The sequence below is a fragment of the Spermophilus citellus genome, assembly GCF_964194105.1.
Source record: "Spermophilus citellus genome assembly, chromosome: 9".
NCBI lineage: Eukaryota > Metazoa > Chordata > Mammalia > Rodentia > Sciuridae > Spermophilus > Spermophilus citellus.
The window spans coordinates 106,125,350-106,151,151 of record NC_138191.1 but is presented as its reverse complement, the minus strand read 5'-3'; the positions used below and the strand labels follow the sequence as shown (position 1 = coordinate 106,151,151).

Below are 25,802 nucleotides of genomic sequence, written 5' to 3'. Positions count from 1 at the left end.
GAATTACTCTCCAGACCAGAAATCTTAGTCAGATTGATTGTGCTTCTAGGGGATTCTTGTATGGGAAACAGCCTCTGTTCCTAAAGTGAGGAGAAAGGTGCTAGGGGCTAGAATTGGAACAGGACTCAGTTCTTTCCAGAAGGGTGCAGCCATGACCAGAGTGCATCAGCCAGGTGAGCATCTGACCAGGGATAGTTGTTCCCAAGACCCTCCCTATACGTGGGGACAGTAGCAGCCTCTGGTGAGTGGAGCCCTCAGGCCTCTTTGGAACAAGGTGGCCAGTATACATGACAGGCAGAGAACTCTGGAGAAAGGGGTTGGGGTACAGCCAGGCAGTATTGCTATGTAAACCTTTGAGAATGAGACAAAGACTGTCGGAGCCACGTGGGTGGGATTATAAGGACAACAGTTCCTGAGCCTTTGGCTCAAAGATCTATTGAGGACAAGACTTTTGGAGCCTCCAGATTCCTGAGTTAGAGCAAAGTGGCTCACACCTACCCAGAGAGATGGATGTGTGGAGCAGTATAAGCCTGCCTGTGGCTGAGGGAGTTGCACTAGGGCCTCTGGTGAGGCGGTTCCTCCATCAGCCCTGCTGCTGACCTGGCACTCCCTGAGGGAGAAGGAGGGCATGGCTGATACCAAAACTGGGAGGGGAGGAAGGGAGGTGAAGGAAGCTGACAGTTATTGAGCAACATGGTGTGCCAAGAACTTCCCATGCTTTATCTCAGTGCATCTCCATAGTAATCCAGGAGGCAGGAGGCGTTCTTAGCCCTTTACAGTCATTCATTCAACAGGTGTTCAGCGAACAACACCTGTTGAATGACAGGTTCTGCTTGAGGTACTGGTGGAAGAGCAGTGAGTGACAAATGTCCTTGCCTTCATGGAGCTCATGCTCTAGTGCAGAAGCAGGCAAAGGAGCAAGATAGAAAAGAAAACTGCAGTGCAGAAGAGGGAAGACTAGAGAAAAATACAAAGGAATGGGGACTTGCTTGTCTCCGCGACCCTTTACTCTACCTGGATTGGCAGTGCCGGGTCTTGGGGAGGTGTCGTGTGCCTAGAATGATCTGTACAAGCCTTCCATCCTCCTCCCAGTGGGTTGACTGGATAGTCCTGATTACAGCAGGACATAGAGGAGCTTGGGGGTCACTTAGTGTTTCAGCCCATAGTTTATGGCTGTGACAGGCCACTGTCCCGTGTACAGGGCCCATTCTTGTAGCTGTTCATTCGTTGCTTACAATATTCTAGGTGCTCTTCTAGGTACTCGGCATGTGGTGTTAAAGATAAGGCATGTGACTGGGGATGTAGTTTAGTGGCAGAGCACATGCTTAGCATACATGAGGTCCTGGGTCCCATCCCTGGCAGAGAGGGGGGGGGTGGAGAAAGACTCATGAGTGAAATATAGGGCTTTTGTGTTTGGATATGTGGGGCTGGGGTGTTTGTAGAGGTGAGGAAAGCAGAAGTGGGGAATGCTGGCATCTGTATTTGTGCCAGGGATGGAATTCTTGTTTTTTTAGTTGTAGATGTCTATTTTTATTTATTTATTTTTATTTTTTAGATGTTGATAGGCCTTTATTTTGTTCATTTTATTTCTATGTGGTGCTGAGAGTTGAACCCAGTGCCTCACATGTGCTAGACAGGTGCTCCACCACTGAGCCCCAGCCCAGCCCCTGGAATTCTTAAGGCAGTTTCCCATGTGCACCTGGACAGTAGATCTGTGGCAGGTGAGGTTTTCAGCTATCGTTAGCTTGGCCCATTCTATTTGACACTTGGTGCTTGGCAAGAGAAAAATTCTACGCCTACAACCTCACACAGAGTCCCTAAAGTTAGGAACAGTGCTAGAGTACCTGGACTGCAGAGAGCAGCTAGTATACTTTCCTATGGAAGAGACCCCAGCTGAAGCCAAAGCGGGCCTGCATGGGAAATCCCAAGAACAGACTGCATTAATGCATTGCCAACCTGGGGCAGTGACAGGGAGCGTGATGTGATCCAGCCTAGTGGGTGCAGGGACTCCTTACTTCCCTGGCCAGCACAGGTGGCACACTCCTCCTACTTTCATTCAGGGAGACACAACTAGGCCACAGTGAATGCCCTTGAGGCAGCAAACAGCCAGATAGCTTGCCCCTTTACTCTGTGACTTGAGTGCTCTTCAGTGGAAAGAAGAGAAGAGGGATAGGTTTAGGGGAAGCTAATGGGCTCCTTGTTTCTACTCTGGTGAACCTGGGCACCAGTGGGCTATCTTGGACAAGATGCTCAGGTGAAGTTGGCTATATAAGTCTTTTTTTTTTTTAAGAATTTTTTTTTAAAGAGAGAGAGAGAATTTTTTAATATTTATTTAATTTTTTTTTTTTAGTTTTTGGCAGACAACATCTTTGTATGTGGTACTGAGGATTGAACCCGGGGCGCACGCATGCCAGGCGAGCGCGCTACTGCTTGAGCCACATCCCCAGCCCATAAGTATTGAGCGCAGGACTTGGGGTCTAGATTTGGGATGGAGATTTAGCAGCCACCAGTTGGGTACATGCATCTAGATGTCTGGGATTTGAACCCTCTGGTGACAGTCACAGTTTCCAATCTTTTCTCCATCTTCTTCCTCGAACTGCAGGCAGTGAGGGTATACAGAGTAGACAGGGGTCAGCAATGACTGCCCTTGTGCCCCTCCTGGGTAGAAAGTCTCATCTGACAAGGTGGCTTCTGCTTATTCACTGTTGTGTTATCTCATTTCTGAGCAGAGAGGGAAAAGAGAAAAGAGAAAAAAATAAATAACACAACTGAAACCTTCCCTTTCTCCAGGAACCCCATCTATACAGCTCAGAAAGTAATATCCATGTGATAGGCTCCTGTGGGTCCTGTAGCAGGTTCTTCTTCTTCTGATTCTAAAGACCAGAAGTCCAAAATCAGTATCGCTGCTGCTAAATCAGTTCAGCAGGACTGTGCCTCCACCCCACCCCATGCTCTAGAGGATTAGCCATCTCTCACCTTCTGCAGCTTCTCCAGTGGGGCCGGTATCCCTTGTCCTATGGCCATGTTACTCCACTCTTGGCCACTGCAGCCTTGTCACCTTTCCTTCTTTGTGTGGCAAAGCCTCCCGCTGTCTGTCTCTTCTCAGCACACTTGTGGGTGCACTTAGGGCCCACCCAAGTAATCCAGGAGAACCTCCTTATCTCATGGCCACAGAAGTTTGGATTCTACCAGAAAAAAACAGGGACAATAAGCAACTAATCAGTAAATTATAAATTAGGTCAAGATAAATACTATGGGGGAAAAGAAAGTATGTCCAGGTGACCAAAGCAGATTGGAGTGGTGAACAGGCTGGTCGGGGCATAGCCCTGCTGAACTGATTTAGCCCAGGGAATGGCTGAAGTCTTAATAAAGGTGGGACATAAGGAGGGAGAGAGCCAGTGAATATCTGGAGGAAGAGCATTCCAAGCTGAAGAAATAGCTGGAGGTAGAGTGTAGATATTGGAGTGGAGCAGGAGAGAGTAGTGCAAGAGGAGATCAGAGAAGACCGAGGCCTGCAAGCCGTTGCGAGGACTCTGGAGGACCCAGGAGACATTGCACATGTGGACAGATTAATTTTTGATGGAAGAATAGGTACTTTCTCAGATTTATCAAGAGGGAAAGAGGAGGACATGGAGATAGAGATGGTTTTGTAGATTGGGAGGAGACAGATCTCTGGTCTCATTTAGTAAATACTCATCTAGCACCTACTGTGCCAGACACAGTCCTATGTGCTGGGGTCCATAGCAGGGAACAAAATAGGCGGCTCCCTGTTCACAAAGGGTTTATGTTTTTCATATAATAATAAATAAGTATACATAGGAGAGCATAAGCAATGAACAGGATAAGTTTATATAGTGATAAATGCTTGTGAGAAAAATAAAGACAGTGATGTAATGGAGAGTGACTGGAGGAGGAAGCCCACTTAGATGGAAGAGTCAAAGAAGGCCTCTCTGAGAAGACATTTGAACAGAGGGCTAAATGCAAACAAAGAGCCAGCCTTAGGAAAGAGCCAGACACAAGAAAAGTTTGTTGTATTTCAGGGTAGACAGAATGGTAGCAGATAAGGGAGGAGAACGTGAGAGGTAGGTGGGGACAAGACCCTGTAGCCTGTGGTTGGTTTTATTCAGATGCAGCAGGAAAGTTCTAGTCAGAGGAATGGTGTGATGTGGTTGTTGATTTAGAAGTGTCATTCTGACCAGAGAGATGAGCAAGAACTGTCTATTGACAACTGCAGGAGCCAAGAAGTCACAAATTGAACTTGGGCAGTAGCAGATGGAGAGAGGTAAGTGGGTGAATTTAGAATGTTTAGCAGTTGTACCAACAGGACTTGCTGATGAAAGGCAGCCAAGAAAAAGAGATGAATCTAGAGTGATTTCAAGGGATACCATCCAGTTGGCAAGAGAGAGATTCATTTGTAAAATTGTTATTTCTCTTTGTGGAATGTGAGGATCTGGACAACTGAGAGTAAAAAAGAAAAAAGAATGGCTCCTAGGACTGGGCTCAATCCGCTGCATTAGCCCAGCATTGCCTTCCTCTGCCTCAGCCAGAACCCTTGTGCCTGTGCCATGGTCCTATGAACCGCTGATATTTCCTCCCTGTCCATCCTTCCAGCAAACCTGCTGCAGGAGTGCCCACACTCAGTTTGAATCCTTCTAACATCTTTCTCTGCATGTGTTTCCGGGCTGCTTGGGACAACCCCTAGTGATACACTACTGTGGCTTCATGGTCCCCAACTGTGGACTGCTCCTGCTTCTGTCCTGGTTGACTTGCCTTGGGACTGTTCCAGTTCTTTCCATCCCTGCCCCACACTCCCCAAATCCCCAACCCTAGCAGTGTGCCAGAGAACACCCTCCTTGCTGCTTCTAGGGAAAAGGTGTCCTGCCCCTGTGTGTCTCCCCTCCTCTTTCTCCTGCACCCCTCTCCCTTCTCTGCTGGTCTCCTTTCTGTTGATACAGACATGCTCTGTACTTCCCCACCCACTTTCCTCTCCAGCCTCCATTCCATCTCTGCCCTCTCCCTCCTCAAGCCTGCAGTTCTGGTTCTGTCCTCTCTGCCCCTGATAGTATTTCCCTAAGGGGCTAGTGACTTTCGTGTATTCCCAAAAGCAATGTGGTAAATAAGAATGTGGCTATAAATAGTGCTGATCCATGAGGTCATTGCAAGGATTAAATAAGATAATGCACACAGATCATTAGCACAGTGCCTGGGACACAGCAAGAGCTCCGAAACTATTCACTGCTGTTACTGTGTTGTTATTGTATGTTTATCACTTATTTCACAACTGCCTCTACTTGGCTGCCTCACCCATTATCCACAAAGGCAGGGACTGAATTCTTTATTGTCATAGTCCCCGTGACTAGCACAATGCCTGGTATAAGCTGGGACTTGGTGCCTCTTGGAGAGATGGATGGTGGGCCCTTAGGTTAGTCGCCTCTGGGGGCAGTCTGACCTCATCCTCCACATTAGACTCTCTGGGTGGGAGCGTTTGCCTCTTGCAGCAGCTTCTTTTGTCGGCTTCCCTTCTCTCCTGCACCTCCCATGCCGCCTCTCTCCTCCCCTCCATCCTCCACATTAGGTACAGGCTGTCAGCAGCGTCACTGGGAGCCTGTCAGCAGGAGCCCAGGCACTGCCCCCTTGAGGGCCTCTGGCTCAGCCTCTCCTCTCCTCCTTCAGCACAGGCCTCCCTGCCTGTCATACATGTCATGTGTGTGGCTCCAGCCTGTCTGGACACAGATGTGGCCACAATTCCTAAGCAGACAGAGGGGCAGTAGCTGGCAGCATTTCAGACCCAGGATGGGTGGGGGTGGCTGTGAACAGTGGCGGCATCTCTGGAAGTCTGGCCCTTTGGAGCAGGGAGATTAAAGTATCCATGAGGAGCCACACAGGCAGCCCCAGACCTCCACAGATGAGGGGCACGTTGGCCTGGATTGACCCTGGGAGTTGCACACTGTGGAGGCTGTCACCCCAAGCCAGTCTTCCCACTGGTAGCCCACAGGCATTTACCCAGCACCTGGCTCTGTGCTAGGAGTGCCACACAGCCTGGTGGAACCAGTGACATCCTGGAAGGCTTGGTCAGCGTGGTGTGACTCAAGGAAGGCTTCAGGGAGATAGATATGCTGGAGTCAGGCTTATGGAGTAAGCAGAAATTTAGCACGTGACTGAGAAGGGGAAGAGAATTGTAGGCAAAGGGAATGGTAGCATGAAGTCAGGGAGATGTTAGGAGCCTGGCAGATTCTAGAAACTGTAAGTAGTTGGATAAGCCAGAGACCTGAGAAAGGGACAGGAATGGAGGTATCTAGGTAGGACTGGAGAGGTAGACAGGAGCCAGATGATGGGGCTGTGTAAACCAGTCTGAAGAGCTTAAACTTTATCCTCTAGGGAACAATTGCTGTTGGTAGAAACTCAATATCAAACTAATTCAAGCCAAAAAGGAAAGATATGAGTTTATACAGGTATGCTCAGAAGCTGAACTTTCAGGCCCACCTGAATTTAAGGTTCACACCGAATCTTTCTCCCTGTTCCTTATGGGCTTTCCTCTGAGTCCAACTGTCCTACAGCTAGCTTTGGCCATGTAGCTGTAGAAGATGGTCCCAGGTATTCTAGGCCTGGGGATGGCAAGTTTTTTTTTCCTTAAAGAACAGCCAGTAGATATTTTCAGTTTTGTGGGACTAATAGTTTCTATCACAACTGTTCAGCTCAGCTATTATATCATGAAAGCAGCCATAGTCATAGTGGAAATGAGTGGACATGGTCATGTTCCAGTAAAACACTGTAGGCACAGGACAGCTAGCCAGGAGGCTGTAGTTTGCTAATCTCTCTTCTAGGCTCACATGATCATTGTAGTTTACTCTCTTAAAAGAAGAGAGGGACTCCCACATCCCCCAGTGTCTAAATGTGAAATTAGAGAGAAGAACCATGCCTCACACTTATGTCATCCCATCCCAAAAGCAGTGGGGTGGAGTCAGCTCAACCAGGATTATCCAGAATGAAAAGTGGGAAGCCATGGCAGCAGAAGGAGTGAGAGACAGACATCCACTGCAAGGTGCCAGCAAGAAAGAGCATGAACTGAGTGCCTGAAGTCACCAGTGATGATGCAGCTTGAAATTGGTCCTGACACAGCCTCAGGGCACCAGGCCAGCCCTGCAGTGCTGACGCATGCCCTGGCCAGCCTCCCCCCCACCCATCAGGATGCACTTGCCCACTCATTCCTTCCTCACACATTGCTCCACCCGCCCAGGTGGGACTAGAGGGGAGAGTCCCTGCTGGCAGGGCCAGACAGAAGCCCCTCTGTCCTTGCTACACCCTGGCTAGCCTCAGCAACAGCTCTCCTCCTCTTGAATGGGTGATTGCTGGGGTTCTCTTCCATCTAGCATTGTCTGTGCCACCCTCTGCTCAAATACCTCCTCAGTATTCTCCCACCCAAGTTATTTATCTTTCAAGGCCCAGCTCACTTGTTTCATCATCATCTTCAAGAAGCCTTTCCTGTATGCCCAGAATATTCTATGACCTTTAAATCCCTTATGATTCCAAAATATAGGCTGTGAAGACCTATTTCCTCTGGTCATTTCCCTGTCTCCACCATGAGCTTCTTGAGTGAAGGACCAGTATTAATTTACCTTTAGGTTCCTCCTAGCACTTGACACAGGACCGAACACTGATTGGGCAAGCAGTTGCTGGATGGAGCTGCCTTTTCCAACTCCATCTCATCCTACATATAGTGCAGAGCCAGGAGCTTCCTGCACAGGCATGGAACAGTACTTGTGAGTGGGTACCTGCTGCTTGTCTCTTTAGCTTTTAGCTGCTCCTCTTAGGACATATGCCCTATACATTCACCATTCTTCTCCTCAGATTCTTGTTCTCCCATGGGATCAGCAAGAGAAATGGCAGCATGGCATAGCATGAAAGGCATTTAGAGCGTGTTTACCTTGGTTGCTTGAACATATACCAGAGTCTTACCATGCAGGACCCTTTTTGGAGGAACTACAGCAGCCACATCCCAAGCTAGACCACGTAGATTCTAGAAAACCCATGCGCTGCCTCTGCTTTGTCTACCCCTACCACCACCACCACCACCACCACCAACACACACACACACACACACACACACACACACTTCCCAGAGCAGATTCTAGGAAGGTGGATCTGTGGGATTTGGCTCTCATCTCATTGGGTGAATCTCACTTTTCAGGCCAATGACTGAATCTAACAAACGATGTGCCGTGGTCCCTGGCCTAAGTCCCCACCACTGTGTTCTGCCATCCCTTTGCCTCCTGGGCTGCTAGCATTCCTCAAACATACTGGGAGAAGTGGCTAGAAGGCTGGCCACCCTGCCAGACACACATGTAGAGCTGAAGCTGTATGCAGCCCTAATCCAGCAAACCTACCCCTGGAGGCACATTTTTCATTTCGGAAGGGTAAGAATGAGGAGCAAGGCCCTATACTGGATCTTCTGGTGCCCAAATATAACCATTCTCCACTCTTAAAAAGACTCAGCCAGCTTTGCCTGCAGGCTTGATATTCTGGGCCTTAGAAAATGCTTTAAGTTGGGGCTGGAGTTGTGGCTCAGTGGTAGAGCACTTGCCCAGCATGTGTGAGGCCCTGGGTTCGATTCTCAGCACCACATATAAATAAATGAATAAAATAAAAGTCCATCAATATCTAAAAAAATAAAGAAAGAAAGAAATTTAAAAAAAGAAAATGGTTTAAGTTGATGAGCCAGGGTTGGGGACATTCACCTTCTTCACTGCACCTCAGCCGTGCTGAGTGACTGGTCCATGCAGTGAGCTGAAGGAACCGTTAGGAGGGTCCCAGGTTCCCTTTCCTGGATGGTCACACTGCCCCCTATGCCTACTCATAATCCTGTCTTAGTCTCCAGGACTGGGGGCAGAGCAGCCTTGTAGATCCTGGAGTCACATACTTGTTATGAGAGGTACAGGAATCCGATCATCCCCCAGCATGTGCTCTCTTAAGGCCCCAAGCCTTCAAACTATTAGGCTCGAAGATCTAAAGAGAAAAGACTAGCAGGTTCCAGTGTAACTTCCGCCTCCTCCTTCCCCTGTGCCTTCTCACGCACCCCCACACCCTGCTGAAACCTGATCCTGAGGCCACCTCGCGTGCAGCAACTCTGGCAGGGCTGGCGGGCTGGGGCCTGTCTGCTGGAGCCTGCTGCACCCTGCCCACCCTGCCCTGCTACCTCCTTGGCCAGGGCAAGCAGGTCAGGTGTCCTTCATACCCCACTATCCTGACCCATCATTCTATACCTTAAAGGCCACTGCCTTGACCAGGCCCCCACAACTGACATGTTGGTCAAGAGAGAAACTCCTGGATTCTGTTCCAGGTATAGTGTGAGGCTTAGCCCCAGCCACCTGCAGAACACACACACACACAAACACACACACAACCTTTACTATCACCCGCCCCCACATTTCCTGTTGTTTATGGCCCTGGGCAGGCACTGAGCCACCTCCCAGGATCTGAACAAAGTGCAGCGGGAACATTAGCAGAAGAGTACAAATCTACCTGGGAAGCCAGGGAAGGCTTTCCAGAGGAAGTAGCATTAGAACTTAAAGAATAAGAGTGAGTTTTCCAGGCAAATAGAGAGGAAAGGAGGTTGAGGAGTAGAGCAGAGGCAAATGTGCCAGGCAGAGAGGCTGCCTGGTAAATGCATGAAGACACCATGTTCAGGGATCTATAAATGGTGCATTCCCAAGAGAGTAGTAATCTCAGGAGGAAAATCCAGATTGCATTAGATTGAGAAATGAGTAGGAAATGAGAAAAGGAGACAGGATATCCACTGTTCTTTCTAGAAGTTTGGCCATGAAAGAATAGAAAGAGAGATTTAGAGCTCAGGGGAGTACATGGTTAGCAAAGTTTGCTTTCATGTGGGAGAGAGTTTGTATGCTTAGGAAAAACAAGTAGGGATGAGGTCCAAGGCGTGATGGAACGATGAGCTTTGGTGGTACAGATATAAGGAAGCCAAGTTTAAGGATAGAGAAAGGAGCTAGCAGATTTGCATTTAAGGAAACAAGAAGCTGAGAGAGTTCCCCTTGGATGGTCTTGGTTTTCTCTGTGAAGTGGGTGGGAGAAGAGATGTCTGCTTAGAGAAGTTTGGAAGACGACAGAGAGTGTATGAGGAGTGAACAGTGTTTGGAATAGCTGCTGAGCAAATGTGAAAGCCCAGGTGGTATCTCTGTGTATGTGTGTGCTCACATGTCCATTCATGTGTGTTTTCAAAGCACCCCAACTATAAAATGTACAAAAGTACAGGATTAGAGAAAGCTCATTAATGTCTAGTTGGGTTTGCCTAACGAGTGGTCCAAAAAGTCAAGGAACCAGGGGATACTTGGTCCTGTGGGAGGAAGACAGAAGAGATGGATGGGCTCTAGGCAAGAGAGATAGTAGACTAGAGGTATGGGTGGGAGCCAAGGGGCTTAGGAATGGCAAAAGCAAAGGAGAGAAAGAAATGGAATGTTAGGAATTCTTATTCAGAGAGTAATTGGAAATAAATATTTTTGAAGTGATGAAAAGTTCCAGAATGTGATGGTAGAATTGAGTAGCTGACGTGGAGTGGAGATGAGAGTGATTGAAGTCAAGTAGGTTATCTGTGAGCCAGAACCTTATGATGTTGAAATTTCTGAGTGCGCAAGAAATGGGTTTGTATGGAAGATAAGACAGGTGCTGAAATCTTCAGTGAACATGGCAGAGTTGGCAGATGGCTTCTTAAAAACCTGGTGAAGATAGATAAAAAGGTGATGGTGGGTGGTGGTAATGGAGGGAGGATGTGCTGGGGAGGCCATGGTACTGGCCGAGACTGGTACACCTTTCAGGGTTCTCTACTGTTCATGTTGGGAGTTGTAGGATAACAAAGAATATAGCATATTCCAGGTGCTTGCTCCCATCCTAAACCTGATCCCCATAGCCATGAAAACTTGTCGGTGGCCAGAGAAGGAGAAGGAAGAGGAGGACAGAGCTCAGCACAAGGTGAAACAAGGACACAGTAGAGAACTTCCTGAATCCTTCAGCTATAGTCAAGGGTACAAGGAAGGAAAACCTGGAAAAACATGAAAATTGCCGAAGAAAATGTGAAGAGCCACACACAGAATAGTCCTAAAACAGAGTCCTTTGCTAGTCATATGGAAATAGATGAAATTGGATCTAATCTTTATACAACCAAAATGGCTCACAGATTTAAATGTAATAAAATGAAGACATCCTGGAAAAAAAGTATGGATGAATTTCCCTGTGAGATGGGGATGAGGAAACCTTGCCTAAGACCCCAAATCCATAAGTAATAAGGGATATGATTGATATATTTGACTACATTTTTTTAAAAAAAATCTATTGCTAAAGAGAAAAAAGAAAATACCACAAGCCAAGTAAATAAAACAAACAGGAAGAAATATAAAATATATCCCAGAGGGCTTATATATTTAATATATAAAAAGCTTCAAAAAAAGATACGAAAAACAACTAATATTCTATAGAAAAATCAGCAAGAGGGGCTGGGGATGTGGCTCAAGCGGTAGCTGCGCTCGCCTGGCATGCGTGCGGCCCGGGTTTGATCCTCAGCACCACATACCAACAAAGATGTTGTGTCCGCCAAGAACTAAAAATAAATAAATAAATAAATATTAAAAAAAAAAAAAGAAAAATCAGCAAGAGATCTGAACAAAGTTCACTGAAAACTGCAAATGGCCTTTGCATATATGAAACAATTATTAATTTAATTTGTAATAAAAAAAATGCCAGCCAGGTACAGTGGTGCATGCTTATACTCCCACCTACTCTGGAGGCTGAGGCAGGAAGATTGGTTCAGCCCATGAGTTTACAACCAGTCTGAGTAGCATAGCAAGACCCCTCTCAAAATCAACAGCAGCTGGGCACAGTGGGACACACATATAATCCCAGCAACTCAGGAAGCTGAGGCAGGAAGATGGCAAGTTCAAAGCCAGCCTCAGCAATTTAGTGAGGCCCTGTCTCAAAAATTTTTTTTTTTTTTAAAGAGAGAGTGAGAGACAGAGAGAGAGAGAGAGAGAATTTTTTTAATCTTTATTTTTTAGTTTTCGGCGGGCACAACATCTTTGTTTGTATGTGGTGCTGAGGATCGAACCTGGGCTGCACGCATGCCAGGCGAGCGCGCTACCACTTGAGCCACATCCCCAGCCCTCAAAAATTTTTTTAAATTGGATTAGGGATGTGACTCACTGGTTAAGCACCTCTGGGTTCAGTCCCCAATACCAACAAATAAATAAAATAATAGCTGGCACAGTGGTTCACACCTATAACCCCAATAGTTTGGGAGGCTGAAGCAAAATAATTGCAAGTTTGAAGCGACCCTCAGCAATTTAGCAAGACCCTCAGCAACTTAGCAAGGCCCTGTTTCGAAATAATAAAAGACTGAGGATGTAGCTCAGTGGTAAAGCATTCTGGGTTCAGTCCCAAGTACCAAAAATAGCAACAATAACCAAAAATGCAAATTAACACTCTGGTGAGATCCTCTTTTTTTTTTTTTTCGGTACCCAGGATTGAACTTAGGGGCACTTCTACCACTGAGCCACATCCCCAGCCCTGTTTTGTATTTTATTCAGAAACAGGGTCTCACTGTGTTGCTTAGTGCCTCACTAAATTGCTGAGGCTGGCTTTGAACTCGAAATCCTCCTGCCTCAGCTTCCTGAGCCACTGGGATTACAGTTGTGCACCACCGCACCCGGCTGAGATGCTATTTTTTTCCCCATCAGATTAGTAGAATAGGAGTGTTAGACAGTGTGCTCTGACAATGAGACTGTTGGGGGAGCAGCACTTTCACACATGGCTTGTGGGTATTTGAAAATGGTACAATCTCTGTGGAGGGGACTTTGGCAATACAGAGAAAATTCCATATATGAATTTTCCTTTTGATTCGGCAAATACTTCTAGGAATCTCTTTACAAATACATTGGCAAGGGCTATGGTTGTGGCTCAATGACAGAGCACTCGCCTAGCACATGTGAAGCACTGGGTTCGATCCTCAGCACCACATAAAAATAAACAAATAAAATAAAGGTATTGTGTGTCCAACTACAACTAAAAAATTAAAAATTAAAAAAAAATGAAAAGGGATAGGGATGTAGCTCAATGGTAAAGCACCCCTGGGTTCAATCCCTAGTACCAAAAAGAAAAAAGAAAGAAATAAGAATGCCTACATATACACATATCTAGGTATTATTTATTTGCTTTTATCAAAAATCAAAAGAAGAATAAAATGAAAGCTAATAAAAATAAATACCATTAAGGGATAGCATTTTAACAAGAGATAGACACAAAGATGAAGGCTAGATTTCTCTGAATATGTTTTGTTTTGTGAATTTAATTTGGGAACTATGTAAATCTTAAATGAGGAGAAAGCAGGCCTAAAAAGCAAATGCAAAAGAAACAGATGAACCCAACTATATATTAATGATGAATTAAACTCAGCAAAACTATTTCAGATGGCAAAAGCAAAGTAATTTGTCTATGCATATAGTGGGATACAGAGGACCGAAGGCAAAAACAACTACAAAGTTTAAAGAGAGAGGGAGGGAGGGAGCGAGAGAGAGAGAGAGAATTTTTAATATTTATTTTTCAGTTTTCAGCGGACACAACATCTTTGTTTGTATGTGGTGCTGAGGATCGAACCCGGGCCGCACACTTGCCAGGCGAGCACGCTACCGCTTGAGCCACATCCCCAGCCCCACCTTAATTTTTTTTAGTAAAGAAGTGTGAGTAATGACACTGGTATTCTGAAACTATCATATATTTTCTACAGGTATATGTTAGGATAAAGCAATTAAGCAATTATCATAATATCACTAGAAACAGGGATATCAGCTTAAGAAAAAGATGCAAATATAAAATCAAAAAATGTTAAGTAAGTCAGGTGCAGTGGCACACACCTGTAATCCCTGGAGTGGCTTGGAGATTAAGGCAGGAGGATCTTGAGTTCAAAGCCAGCCTCAGCAAAATCGAGGCACTGGGCAACTCAGTGAGACCCTGTCTCTTGAGTAAAATTCAAAATAGGGCTAGGTATGTGGCTCAGTGGTCAAGTACCCCTGAGTTTAATCCTGGTACCCAAAAAAAAAAAAAAAGTTTAAGTAAACTTGAATTTTATGCTGTGAATTATATCTTAATAAAGCTATTTAAAAGTACAAATCGTATTAAACTTAAATTTGAATTGAGAATACCAATATAAGTGGTTTTGGTTTTTTCCCAGTTTGGTCCATCTGGAAAACAATGACTAACCCATAGCAATATGAGAATTCCTTAGCCACACAGGTGGTGGTCTCTCAATACCATTTCTAGCTCTTTGGGAAAATGACTGATTCCAAGTTGGGGCAAGAAATGTACCAGGTAAGCTTATAGCATCTTTTCAAGTATTAGAGCATGACCAAAGGATCGAGGAGACAAGGTGAAAAGGCTTCACTGGCCAAAGACCAAATACTCTGAACATCAAGAAGAATAACAAGACTAGAGTAGAGCTCAGTGGTAGAGCACTTGCACAAGGCTATGGATTTGATCCTCAGCACTACAAAAAAATTAAATAGTAATAATAATGATAACGATCACAATAGATTGGCATATATCAAATATGTTAAAAGGTATACCTTTTTTTTTTTTTTTGTATTAGGGCTTGAACTCAGGGACACTCAACCCCTGAGCCACATCCCCAGCCCTTTTATGTATTTAATTTAGAAATAGGGTCTTACTGAGTTAGCATCTCACTTTTGCTGAGGCTGGCTTTGAATTTGTGATCCTCCTGTCTCAACCTCCTGAGCTGCTGGGATCATAGGCGTGCTCCATCACCACGCCCAACCAAAATGTTCAATGATTTAAAGGGAAAAGAAACCATCATCATCTTTGGAGGATGCTAAGGAATCAGTTCATGTCCTGAAAATTGGTAAATAAAAGGAAAAATCAAGCATTTATCTCAAAATCTTTTTTGGATGACAGTTCTTTAGGATAACCAAGCAGCTGAGAGAAAGGTAATAGAAATTTATGAAAGTTTACACAAATATCCTAGCATCTCCTAAAGCAGGGTGCATGTAGGCAGCTTCAGTGGCTGCTAAAGGCTTTCCGTGCAAAGGGGCTGGAATTTTATGAGCTCCAGCCTGGAATGCTGCAACCCAGTGACAGTCTTAACACCACAGGGAAGCAACCATGTGTTTCACAAAAACTGTCTATTATACGTCTTCTTGCCAAAAGATTCCACCCGACTCTTACCAAGCTCTAACCACCAGTATGCAGAGTGCAGGGGACGGGGAATGTGTTCAACATCTGAATGCAATTGGGAAAATGTGGGTTAGAGTGGGGAACCCTATAGAACAACCTGTTTTCTTCACCAACAAGTTATAAGGAGAAAGAAGAGAGGAGGAAACCTATGGATTTAAGAGATGTAGAAATCAGCTAAATACTGTGTGTGGACTCTGCTTCCATTCTGATCTAATCAAACCAACTGTTAGAAAAGCAATAGCAGGGCTGGGGATGTAGCTCAAGTGGTAGCACGCTCGCCTAGCGTGCGTGCGGCCCGGGTTCGATCCTCAGCACCACATACAAACGAAGATGTTGTGTCCGCCAAGAACTAAGAAAAAATAAATAAATATTGAAATTCTCTCTCTCTCTGTCCCCCCCCTCTCTCACTCTCTCTTTTTTTAAAAAAAAAGAAAAGCAATAGCAATACCAACAAACACTAATGGTGCACTAGAAGAAATCTGAAAACTGGATATTTGTTGATATTAACAAATTATAGTTAATTTTTTTAGATGTGATATTCCTTTTAAGAGTAATTATTAGGTGTGGTTGGTCTTTAAGGTATCTGTCTTTTAAAAATTAATGCTAGAATTTTTTTTTAAAAGAGAGAGTGAGAGAGGAGAGAGAGAGAGAGAGAGAATTTTTAATATTTATTTTTTAGTTCTCGGCGGACACAACATCTTTGTTGGTATGTGGTGCTGAGGATCGAACCCGGGCCGCACGCATGCCAGGTGAGCGCGCTACCGCTTGAGCCACATCCCCAGCCCAATGCTAGAATATTTTATGAATGATATCACATAGTAAACCACCAGTATACAAAGTGCAGTGGGATTTTTAAACTAATACATAGAAAGTGGGTGGGATATAAGAGAAACAAAATAGACCATCATTAATAGTTGCTGAATCAGGGCAGTAGGTCCATGGGGAGTTCACTGTACTGTTTTTTTCTATTTTTGATATGTGAAATTTTTCCTAATAGAAAGTTTTAAAAATAGGCCTGAGGGGCTGCGGTTGTGGATCAGTGGTAGAGCGCTCTCCTAGCATGTGTGAGGCACTGGGTTCAGTCCTCAGCACCACATAAATTAATCAATAAAGGTATTATGTCCATCCACAACTAAAAAATATTTTTAAAAAATAGACCTGATTTGCAGCTCAATGGTAGAGCACTTTCCCTTAGCACTGAAGTTGGGGTTTAGGGAGAGATTTAAAATATATATACATAGGAAGGAAAAAGAGTGCCCTTTGCAGAGAAGTATACCCAAATAGCAGGAGGAAATGGCAGAGAAGGGCTGACCCAGTCTTTCAAGGGATATAAAAAGAGGCTACAGGGGCTGGGGATGTGGCTCAAGCGGTAGCGCGCTCGCCTGGCATGCGTGCGGCCCGGGTTCGATCCTCAGCACCACATACAAGCAAAGATGTTGTGTCCGCCAATAACTAAAAAGAAATAAATATTTTAAAAATTCTCTCTCTCTCTCTCTCTCTCTCTCTCCCTCTCTCCTCTCTCTTTAAAAAAAAAAAAAAAAAGAGGCTACAAAATAAGCGCTTAAAACATGAAGGCCTGACAAAAGAATGAGGTGAAGTGGCCAGTGTCTCAAAACAGGTCATAAAAGGAATAGTTTACACACTAAGGGCAGAGGTTCTCGAGGCATTATTAGGCCTATTTAATGCTTTTTCCATGATCAGTCCCTGAGCTTGTTTTGGCTATTACTAATGTGGCAATTCCTGCTCTGGGGCAACATTTTCACTTATCCATCCTTTACATGTCAATTTTTAGGGTTGATACATATCACATTTCCAGCAGCTTATAGTTTTTGTTGTTTGATACAGTCTGGAATGGAAAATCTGTGTGAATGTATACCAAGGTTGTTTCTGTGTTATAGGGTTATGGATGTCTGTGTGTGTGCATGTGTGTTTACCTGTGTTTTTTCAAAAATAACACACATTATAGGTTACCAAAAAAATAAGATTTTTTTAATAAAATTTTTTTAGTTGTTGATGAACCTTTATTTTATTTATTTATATGTAGTGCTAAGAATCAAGCCAGTGCCTCACACATTCTATATAGGCACCTTACCACTGAGCTACAAGATTTTTTTTTGCATAATATACTTGCCAATAGTCTTTGAAAAAAGGGGAGTGGATAAGAAAGGGGAAAAAAATATGCTAAGATCATTTGGTTAGATCTTAGGAGATTCTGTTAGCATATGACATCCAGTACACATTGGGAAACAGATAAAATCCTATCCAAGCTTGACTCAGAAACTTTACAAAAATTTTATAAGCTCAGTCCTGACACAAAAGGAGCAATTCTTGATGCAGGGATATCAAGGGACTTTGTTCCCTTTGATATCACTCACAACCTGGCCAGGATCCTCAGTGCCTCTGGGGAAACCTCAAGCATATTAATTTACTTAGATCTTGTGTACTAGGCCCAGGAAATAGGCATTGTCCTCATACACAAGGGAATTGCACTCACTCAGTTGCTGGCACCCAGGAGTCTAAAGGAAAGCCATTCTCAGCTTGAGGCGCTATGGAGTGTTGACATCTTCTTAGCAATAAGCAGTGGGGGAGGGAGCAGGACTGAACATTTTCCTCCTCTTTCAAGTTCATGTCAAAGTTTCTAACAAATAAGACCTGAGTAATCACTGATTCTGTTCCTCCTGGGACGTGGGTATCATGGTGGTAGTGATGATAGGGATAAGAAATAGACGCTTATGTTAGGAGGGGCAGATTCTAGTTTTGGGGCTGCCTGTTATTCAGCGGGCAGATTCAGGTTGAGTTAGAGTAAGGGCAGAACCTAAGACCTAGGCTACATTGATCATTCTTAGCCAGAAAGGCCCTAAGTAGCCCCCACAGCAAGACTGTCAGCACACAGTTAGTCACTGGAATTGGCCATCATCTGGGCTGGAGGTGCCCTGAAAAGGATTTCAAGTTAGAGTCCATGTACAGTGCAGTTCTCCAAGCATCTTGAAAGAGGTTGACTTCTCCTGTGCCTTTACCTCTGCGCCTCATTTCCCTTTGCATCCCTGCAGACCTCATCCCATCTTCCCGAGATTGCAGCCTGCCCTGCCCAAGAACAATGACATTTGATTTCTCTCTCCTCTCTGGCCCTACCCCTCCTATTTCTCCTCTAGGCCAAAATGAACCTCTTCCCTTAAACTTGGAGCTCTTTCCTTCTCTCCACCAAAAAATGTACTCCAGGGGTTGGGGTTTTAGCTCAGCGGCAGAGTACTTGCTTAGCATGAGCAAGGCCTTGGGTTTAATCCTTGACCCTTAAAAAAAAAAAAATGCATTTCTGTCCCTTCTAATCTGAAAACTCACCTATCAGCCCTGCATCCTAATCACAGGACTTTGCCTTTCCTGTTTCCTACTAAACTTCTATCTCTTATAACTTTTACCCTGCTTTGCCTTCTTCTCCACCCTGGGTGGTCTGCCTCCCAGAATCTTCTCTAAAATTCTTGTCTCCTTGCGCTAGCTGTACTTTTGGATATTTTTCTGCTGACTGGACAGCATCTTATCCCCATGTTCCCAGTCTGCAGGAACAGAGTGGGCAGCAGTGACTGTAGATGGATGCGTGGATAACCTTCCAGGGAGCTTCCAGCTCTGAGACATTAAGCTCACTCAGCAAATCTGGTCCCTCCACTCCTATAGCTGGCCAAATAAAGACTGATTAGGCCTGCTCCCTCAGACTCAGGCTCCACTCAACAAGATCAGCAGCTACCTAGTGAATGGCCTGGGGTGGGGCAGGTATACTGGAATGTGGACAGTGGCTTCCCACAGGCCCATCGTCAAGACTGATGCACGGAAGAGCCAACCAGTGCTCCAGCCTATTGCATTTTTGTGATCCTCAAAGCCCTGTTGTATTCCAGGTTCTCCAAGCCAGCACCCATGTTCCTGGATGACTCCTTTCGCAAGTGGGCTAGGATTCGGGAGTTTGTGCCGCCTTTTGGGATTAAAGGTCAAGGTATGTTGGGAACCCTGACCTACACTAACATCTCATTCCCTAACTGTCTGCCTATACTTCAGGACAGCACTGTAGCCTCAGAAATCCCGCTCTCAGCGGCACCTTGCTTCCTCCTTCCTTTTCTCATACTTCTTTAATGGAATATTTACAGAACCTGCCGCTTTGCCAGGGGCTGGGTCTATAACAGTGACATAGATGGATACCATTCCTCTCCTCAAATAATTCTAGTTTAATGGAGATACAGGTACTCAGAATGCAGGACAGAAGGGCTCTGCCAGGGGGAAACACAAGATATGGTGAGATCACAGAAGAGAGATGCCAGACATTATATAGAATACTAAATGTGATGGGCAAACCAGAGGCCACCCCCCAGAAACATCCATGCCTGATGTCCTCCACCCTGACCTAGATTCCCTTCCAACTGTTCTTGTTCTGTCTGTGGCTAACCTTCCCACCCCCCCCACCCCCCCACCCCCGTGCTCTCAGAAACTACCCCCTCCATCAACTTAGGGACCTCCCCACACCTTTTCCCTCCTAATGTAAGACTTCCCACCCTAATGGTTTAACACTTCTGCTTCTGAGTTGAGTTCCTGTGCTGTTTTGTGGTCTGGTGGGAAAGAGCTGGGCTTAAAGTCACATCAGATCTCCATACTACCTCTTTACAAGCTGTGACCTTGGACCCCTACTTAGCCAGTCTATGCTTTAGTTTCTTCATCAGCTGAATGGAAAGTATCGTACTATTGTATAGGTTGTGGTCAGAATTAAAACAGCTGTTAAAGGGGTGGTATCATTTGGCCAGGAAACTCAAGAATGTCTAAGTCCTCTATTCAGCCATCCCACCACTCCCCAAAAAGAAGACAGTGACCAGCAAAAATGCTGACAAACTGACACTTTGATTTTAAGCTTCCAAGGGTACATTTAGTGGGTCATGTGGAGCCAAATGAGGAACTCCTTCCTTCTGGATGCACATAGCCAAGCAGCCTGCTCTTTTCTCCTAAATCCACACTTCTAGACTGATCATACAGCTATAAAGACCAGGGAAGACCAATACAGAACCACTAGCCAGCAGCAAGAGAGCAGCTGTGCTTATAAGTGCCCTTTCTATAAAGAATCCCTCCTAGAGGGGCTGAGGTTGAGGCTCAGTGGTAGAGCACTCCCCTAGCATGTGTGAAACCCTAGGTTCGATCCTCAGCACCACATATAAATGAATAAATAAAATAAAAAAGGTATGTGTCCAACTATATATATTTTTTTTTCTTTTTTTTTTTTTTTAAGAATCCTTCCTAGAAAACCAGGCCCATCCACATCTTAACCTTGCTTAGCCAGTTGGTGGTGTGCCATCACACTCAGATTGCAACATATTTAGAAGACCGTTCAAAATATGTTGATTTTGGTCAGGTGTGGTTGCACACACCGATAAAATCAGAAGTTCAGGGGCACCCATAGCAATTTAGCAAGATGCTACCTCAAAATAAAGAACTGGAGATGTAGCTCAGTGGGTAACATACCCCTGGGTTCAATCCCCAGTACCAAAAGAAAAAATATACGTGTGTATAGATAGATAGATAGATATTGCATGTTTTAAGCTTTACACATGCATATCATTATATATACATTTGTGTATGTGTGTGTGTGTTCTTCAAACCAATTTCTTTTTTTTTTATACCTTTATTTTACTTATTTATTTTTATGTGGTGCTGAGGATTGAACCCAGGGCCTTGCACATGCTAGGTGAGTGCTCTACTGGTGAGCCACAACCCCAGCCCCTCTTTGCTAATTTTTTTAGCTTTATTTCCATGGATACCTATTGCTCTAGGTCATTGATTTGTTTATTTTATTTATTTATTTATTTATTTATTTATTTATTTATTTTGACTACTCTGTAATGTTTCGTGTACCACATGTGATATTTTCCTTTGGACATTTAGGTTGCTACCAATGTTTTGCTATTACAGTTTTGCAGTAAATATGTTTGTATAAATATATTTTTTTCAGTTTTGTGCCACTTAGAGTAGAGTTGCAAGAACCTAGTCTATGCATACCTATATCCTTATTTGGTATTTTTAAGGTGATTTCCTTTGTGGCCAAAACCCAATTTATCTTTAGATTTTTATGTATATTAGTTTCTATCTTTCTGACAACTCTATATGGTAGGAATTACCATCTTCATTTTAGAGATGAGGAAACAAAGACTTAAAGAATTTTTTAAAAAGAGTCAATTATTTCGGATCACAGAGCTCTTATGTAGCAGAGTTCAGAAGGAGAGCAAAAACCATTGTCAGAAACAAAGAGGCCAAGAAGATGAGATTTAAGTAGTTGTCACAGGATCTAAGAGCACAGAGGTCCCGGGTGTCCTTGTGGAGAGCAGCCTGAGCAGAGTGTGGGTGGGCAGGTGCCAGACTGCAGAGAGTAAAGAGGTTAAGAAGGAAAGGCCACCTGACAAAGAGCAGGGTTGGAGATTGGCAGTGTGAAAGGGAGGAAGCGAGGAAAAGGCAGTACCAGAAACAAGCACGTGTCTTCCTGGTTGTGCCCCTCAACACTGCTTTTCTCATTTGTTCCTGGAGTCTACTTGGTGGGGCACACAGGTAAGCACATCATGGTCTCTGACTCTGGGTAGGGGCTTCCATTTCTGGAGGAGACTGAGATGCTTCAGCTTCCAGGCAAGGCCCTGGCCTAGAAACACACGTCCTGGGCCTGACTACAGAGTCTCAAAGTCCAATGAGTCTCCAAGGAGGATGAAGAAGTCCTGGGAAGAACTTGCATACTAGGGTTAGAGGACTGGCTTCTGGTGGAGATATTTCTGCCTGTCTCTCTGTCTCCTTTTTTAGGGAGAAAGTTGCAGTGACCTGGCCCAACATAGCTTCCTTTCCCCCACCCCTGCCTTCACTGTGACCCCAGGAACTTGTGCTTTCCAATAGGGTCATCAGCAAGCATTTTATGGGAACGTAAGTGGCCCTCTAATAACTCCTATCTTTGTCCACAGACAATCTGATCAAAGCCATCTTGTCAGTCACCAAAGAGTATCGCCTGACTCCTGCCTTGGACAGGTGAGCCCCTTGCTGGCCAGCCTGCTGGCCCCAAATGCCTGGAAAATGCCGGGTTTTGAAGTCCAGCTGGCCTTCCTGGACATGGGCAGATTCTCCAGCATATCTGTACATGTGACCTACAGTAATAAACATACTGGTGTGGGTGGAGCAGGTAAGTGGATGCACTGCACTGGACTTGAATCCCTGGGGACCGTCAGCATCTCAGACAAGACATCTGAGTCCACAAGCATCAGGTTTGAGGTTTAGACCTGAACACACTGGGGTCATAATCAGCCTGGTCCATTAGATTGAGGGGTGGTGGGATTGAGGGGTGGTAGGGGCAAGGTTCATATCCAAGAGGCAGTGACAGCTATGAAGCTAACAGACCCTGGAGCAAGGAAGCTCCAGGATCAGGGGTGGCAGAAACAGAATGAGTAGACTCCCTGGTGGCTACTGGGAGCCTGAGTGCTTCTGAGTTAAAAATAAGCCAAGCCCTGAGTCCTGGGGTCCCAAATCCTAGACCCCTGTCCTTGTTTTTCTTTACCCTGGACCCTTGGGATGCCTAAAACGCCCCCCCAGCCCTTGGAAACCTTTACCCCAGGATGCTATCTTACCACCCACTCTCCATCTCTGAGTCAGCTCCCCAAGCCCTCTATACCTATTTCCCTTAGGATATTGGAGAGTCCCAGAGGCCAGCTTCCCACAGTATGATTTTGGCCTCTCAGAAATACTGCCAGGAGCCTAAGGCTGTAGCTCAGTGGTCGAGCACTTGCCTAGCACATGTGAGGCAATGGGTTCAATTCTCAGCACCACATAAAAGTAAATAAATAAAGGTACTATACTCAACTATAACTAAAAAAATAAAATAAATTTTTTTAAAAAAGAAAGAAATACTGCCAAGACCCCTTTTGTCCTCCTCTATCCCAACCTGGTTCTGGCAGATGGTGTAGGTCAAGAGCCAAAGGGACAGAAGGAAAGAGGTCTGGGAGACAGCTCTCCACAGGCCTCCACCTCTTTCTCCTCAGCCTCCGCTGCCGTCGCTGCATCATCGTGGGCAATGGAGGTGTCCTTGCCAACAAGTCTCTGGGATCACGAATTGATGACTATGACATTATAGTCAGGTGAGCTCCCCACACCAGTGTCATGGGCACCTGAGTGACCTGGCCCAAACCCCAGTCCCTGAGCCCACTGAGAACTCTCTGTCCATCTGACCACTTGGGCTTGAGGTCAACAGAAGCCTCAAAAATGCTTGGTTGGAGAGTTTTGAAATAGACACCTAGGTGACACCAGATGTGAACTCCCTATTCTCTGCACCTGGGTTATAAGGGGGTCACAGCACTTCCCCAAACATAGGCCCAAGGCAGGCTCTGATTGAGCCTGTTCTCTGTAGACTGAACTCGGCACCAGTGAAGGGCTTCGAAAAGGACGTGGGCAGCAAAACAACATTGCGCATCACCTACCCCGAGGGCGCCATGCAGCGGCCTGAACAGTATGAGCGTGACTCTCTCTTTGTCCTCGCTGGCTTCAAGTGGCAGGACTTCAAGTGGTTGAAGTACATCGTCTACAAGGAGAGAGTGGTGAGCTCCCCAGCACCAGTTCCTTCCCCCTTACCCTAGGCGTGGTCCTGGATCCCCCAGTTTCCAAGTCAGTCCCTCCCCTGAACCCCATGAAACATAAGCAGGAATCTTCAAAATAAGCATCAATGACCCAAGGCTGAAAGATAATAAATGCAACCAAAGGGCAGAGGCCAGGAGGTGACAGGGTCCCAGACCAGGCTCGTGGCACTGAAATGCCTGTTGCTTGCTCCTTGCCTCCAGATTCCTAGGGCAAACCATTTCCCAGCCTTCTCTGGCCAGACCTCAACAGCCTCCAGGGGCCTTCCCTTGGCCTTAGATTCCCAACGAAGGAAAGCTGTCATCTCTAAGGCCACAGGCCCTGTATTAATCCCATCTTTACATTCTCTTGCCCTGGCCCTGCAGCTGCCTCCCTGATCTCCACTTTTCTCATGAGTTCTCTCTGACTCTGGTCTTCTGGGTCTTGCCCTCTTTCTTAGGGAAGGGAGGAAGGCCTGATGTGGGCCCTGGTACCATTCTTCAGGAACAGCAGGCCTCTCAACTTGAGGGTTTCATCTCCCAGAACCATTAGTCCAGGTCTGCTTCCCCTGACCTCTAGCTGGGTCCCCATCCTGCCATTGAGTCTGGTTCTAGTCTTTGGGTATGAACAGATTCTGTACTCACTATTCTGGGCAGGCAAAGTCTGCACCCATTTCTTTAAAGAGCTCATGTGGCAGAGGAGGGTCAGAGTAGACCACCCACTGAGTTCTCTCCTGAGACCTCTGTTTCCCAGCTCTGGGCCTACAGGAACACCTGCCAATTTGTTCTGGGTCCATCCCCGCTCTCCTCCCCTCCAGCTGTCACCAGCAACCCGAGGGGAGGGGTGCTACAGACCACAGGCCATTCATCTTCTGATACTTAAACCTCTTACCAGAGATTGATGACAAATGGCCCTCTGCCTACACTAAGTCGCTAGTTGTTCTTTCTGGAAGTTTAGAGGAGAGTTGGGGGTGGGAACAGCTTAACCTGCCTGTGGGGGTCTCAGTGCAATTTGGTTTAACTCCACAGCCCTTTCCCAAGCAAGGCCAAATGCAGGCAGTGTCAAGTAGGTAGCAAGCAAGAGAGAAGACAGAAGTCAGGTCCAGAAATTCAGGTAGATGGGCCAGTGGGGAAGGGAGCCCATCTCAAAACCAGGCTGAATAAGGCTGCTGGGCTTTACTATGTCCAATCCAACTTCCCAAAGGGAAGGAAAGAGCCAGGCAACAGTGACCGTTAGCCTTCAGCCAGCCTGGCTTCAAGCAGGCCCATATCTGCACAGACCAGGCAGAGAATGGCGGCTGAGGGAGTAACCCCTCTGTTATCAGAATCCTAGAGCCCACATTAGTGTCCCTAGAGCTAAGAGGTAGACACTTTCAAGGGAAATATGGGTGAAAACTGGGTCTGCCTTGGTGAACTCTAGGAGTTCTAGGGGCTGCTTTCTCAGGCCTCTTGCCCATCTCCCTTCCCCTCCTACCATGTCCATTTTCTCCCCACAAACACATGTCAAAGCCCAAGGCCTCCCTCAAGGCTGGAGCTCCCAAAGGACAGAGCCCCGACCCCACTGGTTTTTATCCCTCAGTGCCTAGGCACCATAAATTATATGGGCTCAATCTAGAATTGGCTTGAACACCAGTCCTGCTTCCTGATGGGCATACTGGGAAAAGCCTGGCAGTCCAAACAAGTCAGGGCCAGCCAGGTAGGTGTTGCTACTTGTTCCTTCCAAGAGCATCACGGCCAGTCAAGTCAAGGATCTTATAGTTCATCCAAGGGAGAAAGGAAAGAAGAAAACAAGGAAGCCAGCTAGAGTCGGAGGAAGCAGGTAGCGGGACCTCATTGTTCCCTGAAAACTGAGGAGCTTTCCACCTGACTTGGCCTTGGCAGCAGGAGGTCAAGGTCGTAGAGAGGTGGGGTGAGCAGTAGAGTGCTGAGGCCCCTGCTCAGCCTGTCCTGGCCATGCAT

At 45.8% G+C, this 25,802-nt stretch overlaps 1 protein-coding gene across 9 annotated transcripts in view; it reads left to right on the top strand.

Moving 5' to 3' along the window:
- The window catches only part of ST3GAL3 (ST3 beta-galactoside alpha-2,3-sialyltransferase 3), a 196,250-nt gene that overhangs the window by 149,241 nt on the left and 21,207 nt on the right, over positions 1-25,802 (top strand). For all 9 annotated transcript variants that reach the window (XM_081307246.1, XM_081307247.1, XM_081307245.1 and 6 more), the window contains 4 exons: positions 19,131-19,225; positions 22,209-22,272; positions 23,277-23,372; positions 23,642-23,828. In XM_081307246.1, coding sequence (XP_081163372.1) covers positions 19,131-19,225; positions 22,209-22,272; positions 23,277-23,372; positions 23,642-23,828 — 442 coding nt within the window. The remainder of the gene's footprint in view (positions 1-19,130; positions 19,226-22,208; positions 22,273-23,276; positions 23,373-23,641; positions 23,829-25,802) is intronic.